This window comes from Etheostoma spectabile, unplaced genomic scaffold, assembly GCF_008692095.1.
Source record: "Etheostoma spectabile isolate EspeVRDwgs_2016 unplaced genomic scaffold, UIUC_Espe_1.0 scaffold285, whole genome shotgun sequence".
Lineage (NCBI taxonomy): Eukaryota > Metazoa > Chordata > Actinopteri > Perciformes > Percidae > Etheostoma > Etheostoma spectabile.
Window position 1 is genome coordinate 1,244,368 of NW_022605579.1, and position 8,425 is coordinate 1,252,792.

Consider the following 8,425-nt stretch of genomic DNA (forward strand, 5'->3'; position numbering starts at 1 on the left):
TAAAATCCAAACGATGCCCAACCCTACTACAGGGTATTTGCAGGTCATTACATATTATCCAACAAATGCCTCAGGAAGTCAGGATCTATTTGTTCAAGGTTTTTTTCAGATATTCTGGTTTATTTTGCCTGCACTTTAGATTTACAGACTTAAGCCTGAATGACTGTGCTGTTTTGTTTATATGCCTTAGTAGCAGAACAATGGAAGCAGACCTTGAGAATCCATGTTGGGAAAATGTGGATCAGCCTGCTACCTTAATATGCATGGCTACTCCAGCCTCAGTTTTTACCTCTCATGTATTACCATTGCAGAGCCAAGCATCTGTCTAAAAAAAATAGTAATAACCAGCAATCTTTGAAAAACCCTGAAGGTTATTTAACAACACTTGCTGCTGTTTTTTCCACATTGCGATTGCATTTCCTAATCCAAACAAAGATGGTAGCCGAGAATTACAGATGTCAATTTGTATGACTTAGAACAACTGCCTCCATTGCTGCTTGTTCTCTTAATACATCCATGTTGCGGCCATAGGAAAGTTTTACAACACGAAACCCAAGCACTGAACTGCCCGGGAGTTTGTGGAACAGCCAAATGTTTCCTGCACCAACAAAGCACAGCCACTCTGTCTCGCTCAGCTCTTTTCTTTCTCATGAAATGGGCGCTGGACGGGAAATTGACACAAAGACACTTGGGCTGGGTGCAAGATAGCACCGTCAGTGCTAAGTTTGAGGTGGAGCCCACAGTAAGCTGTCTGTTCCTGTTTTAGGTGTCTAAGGAGATGATCAACTACTACGACTCTGTGTACGAGAAGGCCTTGACACAAAGCCTCACTGACAAGGACAAGAAAACGGCCGCCGCCTCCGTGCTCAAGGTCTTCCATGAGACGGTATGAACACACACTGTCAAACAAATCATCATCAATTCTATTAAAAGTATTCATGCATTCCTGTGTTTATGTTTATAAAGTATAACAAATATAACATAAGATGCACTTGGACCTAACAAAGGACATGTTTTAAGATTAGGGTTTAGGTTTTACCATTTCATCTAAACCCAGTATCGAACTATTTTATTTTAATCCTTTCAAACCTCTCGGTAAACCTATTTATGCTTTCCAGTCAACTTTTGAAAGTTACTAAAAGGAGAAATCACTCAAATTTTAAAGATGCACTTGAAATATGTAGGCTGAGAAGCCCAAAACCATTTTGAGGGGCATTTTAATGAATACCAGCAGAAGATGTCAACTGTTGATTAAACACATATCTACTAATTGAAGTAACAGCATCCTTCTGACTTCAGTACACATTATTTTCATAAAGCCACATGGTCCAAACACTGAAGGCCCTATTCAATATTATACCCAGGATATTCTGTTTGTTTCACTCTGAGCTTTGCTAGTAAGAGCATGCGAACCCATACAGGGCCGCCCACATAATCTTTACTCACTGCGAGCGACATAGATGGCCAACCAGATACAGAATATCAGCAACATGGGTGCTGTTCCAAAATACAGTTACCATCTTTGGGGGAAAAATTCTACAGTTGATTGTGCTTTAGTCTGCTGTCTGGATCCTCAGAGAGAGTCTGTTACAAGCAATATTTGAATCAGGAATTTTAAATTGGCATTACTTCCGCAAACCAGTGTATCAACTTCAATTGTTTTTGTATTCAATTGTATTTGTAAGGGACAATGTGCAATTAAAACATAAATGTAACCTTAGGCTAATACACATCTCCAGTCCCACAGTAAACACAAGTAAAACATTTTAAAAATCAAACATTGCTCAATAAGTAAAAAAACAAGTAACATATAGCAGTGTATTACATTTCGTATCACAGGTACACACACATATATGCACCACATGATCAAGGGGTGTAGTGGTATTCACAGCACACAACACAACCCCCCCAATTAACACACACACACACACACACTATCGGCCCCACTGAAGAGAAGAGTAAGACTAAAAGTAGTGAGGAGTGTTTATCTAACAGTGTGCCATTTTAGATTAGCTCTAAAGCTACCAAAACAAACCACAGCTTTTTACATTGTCCGGGATAGTATTCCACTGGGTAATGGCTTTAAAAGAAAAAGCTGCCTGCCCAAAGGCTGAAGAGCAAAAGGGTACAATGCAACTATTCTAGTGGACCTTACAGAGCCAGTGGCACAGTAAGAGACAAACTTGTGCAAGGTAGGAGCCAAACCATTTAAAATGTTGTACTGAAAACACTCTAAAATGTTCAAAAGTTAGTAGATTGTGATCAAAATTGCAGAATGAAAGTCAACAAAATTATAGGCCACGCCCTATGCTATTTCCCCTATGCTGTTTCCTATAAAGCACCTGTGCAGGCGTGGAATCACTGACAGTTTGACCGGAACTGTCTCCAAGCGCCCTACAGCTAGAGAAATAGTCTGGGGGAAAAAATCATATTTAAATAGTAATTTCAGCATTTGAATAGTATTGGCTTTATTTACTATTCGAATTACATCCGACTTTTACAATTTGTTCCAGCAGCCCTAATACGTACATAGGCAAACACTGCAAAAATAAAATACATATTTACATGTGTATATATTCACCATAGAAATCAATAATGTTAATTCACAAATAAATCTGTGTGAACCACTCCTCCTTCCTCACTGTACCTTGTGAAAACCATAGTGTTGTACTGCTTTTTAAACCGACTGCTACTGACTATATTAAAATGCTGAAGCTGCTCACTGTCAGACGAGCACACTAGGAAGCCAGCGACAGAAGGAGTGCTGTGGGGAGGAGCGGGATGATCACTGTTGTCTTTGTGTTTCAGCTGAGCTGCTGCGGTAAAGGCCAGGGCACGGCCTTTTTAACACTGATCACAGACTCACTGGGCCTGACTGATCTCTGCCCCAGCTCTGAAACTACAACTGTAAGTGCCGTCGTCCATCTTGACAATTCTATCACCACTCTAATGCCTCAACAGCTTGTGTTCACATTGCATCTAGATGAAAGCAACACACAGTTTGAGTAGGTTACATTTAAGATAAACTATTTTGTAGGCAGGCAAGGTACAACTGACCATGTTAACATTTGTCATTATACAGAAGGTTGTACAATACAATGTCCTCACAAAGTTGTTTCTCAGCCTTTCCGCTTGGAGTTAGTCAATATACAGATGGCAGAAGAATGGGAATTTTCTCTGACTTTTTTTTTTTAGGGTTGTCCAAGTTAACGTAGTCTGGTATTGCCAGATCTTCCTCCACAGTGCTGTGGAGGAGGGTCTGTCTATTACACACAGCGTTCAGGGATGGCAGAAAAACATGCTCTGGTTTATTGGTTTATTATCTTTAAACCAATCACAATCGTCTTGGGCGGTGCCAAGCGCCGGACGGAGCCACGGTGCCGCAGATTGGACAGATAGTCTAGCTAGCTGTCTGGATTTACCCTGCAGAGATCTGAGGCGCAGTTAACCATAGTCCTCAGAAATCCACCGGAGGTTAGAACGCCAACACACAAAAAAAGGAAGGTGACATCCGGGCCAAAAATTAGGGATATCTGGCGTTTTTCCAGCGGCACCTGAATAATCTCGACTAACGATATGGACTAAAGGTCACGCAATAATAATGAATTAACGCAAATTCCTTTTAAAGCCACGCACGTCCTGTGATTAGTGAGTTGAGTTTCAGAGCTCTTCTAGATGGTTCTCTCCACAAGACTAATATTATTTGCATGTACTGTTGATATGAACTGAGTTACCATCGGAGTACGTCTAGTCTCAAATACAACTTAACCACTTGTTGACAAAAACTTGTCAGATAACAGATAAAAAATTGTAATAAATTTGCGGTTAACTGCCAGTTAACTATGAATTAGATTTGAAAAACAGCTGAAGTTGTGTATTATGCATTCTTCTGGCTCCAGCTCCATACTCACAGCACATATATGACACTGTTCAATCAATTCATCTAACTCTTGGCAAGAAAAGTGAAAACGCGTATTACCCATAATGTACAACTATTTCTTTAATGCAATCAGTTAGACCCGGTTGATCAGTCAAAATATCTGCTGTGACAAAGGTGTGTGGGAGCAGCGGCCGAAAAAGGTTGAGAAACTCTGATTTAAAGCAGTAAGTCAGCCTTTAAGTGCAAAGTCTTAGTGGAGACATGTGCAGGGAGCGTTCTCTGTATTCAGGACCTGTGCTGTACGGGGGCCCTCACTGGATTTCTTGGCAGCACGCTGACATTACTGAAATGACCCGAGTCCGATCCAAGCCTCGCAGGTTGCCAGGATTGTCTTTTGTTCTGTTTTTTCGTAACTGATGTTTCCCAGTGTGTTACGCCAACGCCTTTAAAAGAAACACTGGCCTTTACTCTCAATGAAGTCAGGGGATGGAAGCATGGATAGATTTAAAAGATTGTACTTTTTTGACTATGGGTAGAATTGTTATGCAAAGGGTCTTGTAGGCTACTGTGAAGGAATAATAATAAAATAATAATATCTGTTAAAATGTTTAAATATTGAATAGTTGTGTGTGTGTGTGTGTGTGTGTTACTAGTTACTTTACACATTAGGATTTTTGCACACAAAATCCATGTAGTTTATCAAATCTGATGTTTTGTTACAAATTAAACTACTCGACAATATAACGGCCTACAAGTCCAGCAGAAATGATTAGACCATTAAACACACAACTGTTTGGATCCTTTACACTTTCTAAAATGTCAGGGTTTTTCTGCCTTGAGTACTTTAACACTTAAAGTACATTTTCCTGATGATACTTACAGTGCATACTTTTACTTAAGTAAACTTTTCAATGCCGGAAATAAGAGTATTTCCACAGTGTGGTATTAGTACTTTTGCTCATATATATATATATATATATATATATCAAATTATTCTATATATCCTCAGCGTTTTTGAATTGAACATTGGGGGGCTGTGGCTTGTCAAGAGGCCTCACTGATTGACCATTAAGTGCGGTCCCAAAGATGCACTCTAATCCTAACTAATGATGTGTGGGTTCTATGGCTTAGTGTGATATCCTGAGGAGTCTTCTTCTGTCAGTTTAAGAGGAATAACAAGACGCATTGCAAAGAGGTCTGAGCTCCACTGGAAGGAACACCATTTTCAAACTTTTGCTTCATCTCCCTCTCATTCACAGTGTTCTTCCATTTTAAAGTGCTCATATTATGCTCATTTTCAGTTTCACAATTGTATTTAGAGGTTGTACCAGAATAGGTTTATGTGGTTTAATTAGTAAAAAAAAAACACCATATTTCTGTTGTACTGCACATTGCTTCAGCTCCTCTTTTCACCCTGTGTTTTGAGCTCTCTGTTTTAGCTACAGAGTGAGACATCTCACTTCTGTTCCATCGTTGTTGGGAGTTGCACATGCGCAGTAGCTAGGTACGGACTACTAGCCAGTCAGAAGCTGAGCATGATGGAGTGCCACGCTAGCAGCTAGGCGAACATTATAACAAAAAAAAGATAAATAACCAACTAAAAGAAACTGAAAAAGCATAATATGAGCACTGTAAGTAATTATTACAATTTGGTTTTAGTTAAGGCAATAAAACACTTGAAGGTGAAGGTTAGGTTAGAATGTAGTCATGGTTGATAGTAAATATAAAGTAAGTACTAAATTTTTAGTCCGTTAGTATAACCACGAGTTTACAGACACGTCTTTGCTGATTGGGTATCTCCTGTGACACAGCAAATAAACAAGAGACACCCACCAAATCTCAAAGACGTTGCACACCGATCCAAAGAAACATGTTGTTCAACCAGGAAACCGTAGCTTAACGGTTTTGAGATTGATCGTGCCCCAGGTCTCTGGTACTATAGTAACCCTTCTCTGCTCTCTAATGTCCCCCACTTTTCGAACACACTGCACAATTCATGCAAACTGGAATGCCGTACAAACAACATTAAAAAAACAGGAGAAAAAATGTCATGCCTCCTTCGTGATTGTAAACTGCTTATATCCCGTGTGAGATTGCAAATCTTGACAGGCTTAGCAACAGTAATAGTAAGGAGAGCGGGGCTTAGTGATTGGTCAGTTGTCCATGTAAACAACTCCTTACATGTGCCTGTCTCAATCTCTGAATCCAGCCCTGAATTAGAAACAGCCCAACTAGTCACTACTACAGCTGTACAGTAGAATACTACTTAAATACTAATAAGCCGAAGTAAAATGTGCCAGATATAAATTATATGTTCTGATGGGTTTCCTTTGCAGAATTGCCATGAGAGGATCGATGACCTGTTCACAGACAAGATCTACCTGATTGGTATCGCCGCTCTGGTGGTTGCAGTTATTATGGTGAGAACATCACACACACCAAACCTTTCAATAACACGGTGGTCATTTTTTTCATTCATTTTGCAAATTGTAGTACTTACTTCATGTTCCTGTTTTAAATTCCTAAGTGGGTCCTGTGTCTTTTTGACATTTGATGTTATGTGTCTGGATTAAAGGATGGGACTCGTGTTATTCGAAATCTTTACTTTTGTTATCCAATCTCACAAAAAGATCAGAAAGCAGCAATGTGTTAGTCCATCTCTCAATGTTTACTGACTTCCATAGCCTGCTAAAAAACACTTAGCCTCACGCCAAGTGGTTCTTCTACGGCAGGATTGTTAGAGTGAAAGGGACCCCTTAGCTAAAAGACAGACCGATTAGGGACCCCCTACTACAAGTATACACTGTATACAATTGAGAAGCATATTAAACTGGACCAGATAAATACAAATAAATGCTTATTATTTATATTATTATTATTTAGTCCAAGAGTTGCTCTATAGGACGAACTCATTTTAATTTACAGGCTGAAAAACTTGTGCTGCACAATTGGGCTGTGTTCTAACAGTTTGGACTCGCAGTGAAAAAGATAGAGAGCATCTGCACTTAACCTTTTCACGGGCATTCATAGTTATGTTTTGATCATCGCAGATTAACATGATATTATCGGTATTGTGAGCTGTGTATTGTGTATCGTAATTCCCGTGATTCCCGCCCATACTAAAATGTCAAACTATTCCTCTGGACCTTCTCCTGCTGATTGGAATGCAGACTGAATACCTCTGCTGCCTCTGTGACATCCCATTTTTTTATCGAGGATAAGAATATAATGTAATTGTGGTGGAAATTCTAACCGGTAAACCTTGTGGTGCATTCAAAGTGATTGTAAAATACCCTATTCCATATTACCTTTTTTTTTTTTTTTGAGAGAGAGAGAGAGAGAGAGAGAGAGAGAGAGAGAGAGAGAGAGAGAGAGAGAGAGAGAGAGAGAGAGAGAGAGAGAGGCTGACCTAGCATCTGTGTTCAGGCGCCTGCAATATCTTAGTTTACTTTAAAGCTTCAGTTTAAATTAGAGCCCGACCGATATATGGGGCCGACATTATCGGCCGTATTAGGCATTTCCTGATCGATTGGTATCCGCATTTATAATGGCTGATTTTTATATAAATCTAAATATATATTAAAAATATATATATATATATATTCATTCATCAGAATCCTTTATAATGACAGATAAATGACTCTGATGAATGAATGTTTTAAAAATAATAACGGACTGTCAATCATGTTATGAGTGTTGGCATAGTTTGTTAGTTGGCGAAATTGATTATTGTTTTTGTTAATGTGTTTTTGTTTAAAGGACTTTAAGTTTCATATCTTAAGTTTGAACTTTTCTACATTTTATCTGCCTGAACTTTAATATATTTTGATGTTCCTCTGTTCTGTTGTGACAATTAAACTAATTTAATATCATATTATCTTAGTAAGAACTCATAAATAACTACAAATATCTAATGTTATGGAAATCAGTTGTATGTTTTGTAATGCATTTTTGAATAAAAAAAAAAAAAGCATAAATCGGCATCCATCCATCCATCTTCATCCGTTTATCCGGTATCGGGTCGCGGGGGCAGCAGCTCCAGTAGGGGCCCCCAAACTTCCCTCGGCATATCAGATTTTTAAATAATCAAATATTCGTGTTGGTAATCGGCCTTAAAAATCCTTTACCAGTCGGGCTCTAGTTTGAATCCACCTTGAGGAGGACAGGAACTTCAGAGTTGGGACGGCCCCGTACAATAAGATATGCAGGTCAAACTGTACTGCCTGCTTAGCTGTCTCCTCCGTTGAGAGTTGATGAAATGCTTCTGTCTAAGTCATCATGCTCTACTAACTCGTGTTTGTGCACTTCCTCCCAGATCTTCGAGATGATCTTCAGCATGGTGTTGTGCTGCGGGATCCGCAACAGCCCGGTGTACTAAAGCGACGCTCGCCAAATGAAGGAAGGACGACGTCTCTGTCTCTTTCTTTTTTCCTTTTCTTTTATAAGCAGGAACACGTCACATATATTGCTTGCTGGATTTAGTCAGCTCTTTGAGAAGACAAACGTAAAAACCATCCTCCATTGAGCTTTTTTTTTTTTATATAT

The 8,425-nt window shown here is 39.2% G+C and overlaps 1 protein-coding gene across 1 annotated transcript in view; it reads left to right on the forward strand.

The window, feature by feature from the left end:
* Positions 1-8,378, forward strand: part of LOC116686020 (CD81 antigen) — a 34,150-nt gene extending 25,772 nt beyond the window's left edge. Inside the window, exons 5-8 of the mRNA XM_032510938.1 lie at positions 767-886; positions 2,809-2,907; positions 6,217-6,300; positions 8,196-8,378. Of these exons, the coding sequence (XP_032366829.1) occupies positions 767-886; positions 2,809-2,907; positions 6,217-6,300; positions 8,196-8,258 (366 nt within the window). The 3' untranslated portion in view covers positions 8,259-8,378. The remainder of the gene's footprint in view (positions 1-766; positions 887-2,808; positions 2,908-6,216; positions 6,301-8,195) is intronic.
* The last annotated feature ends 47 nt before the right edge of the window (positions 8,379-8,425 follow it).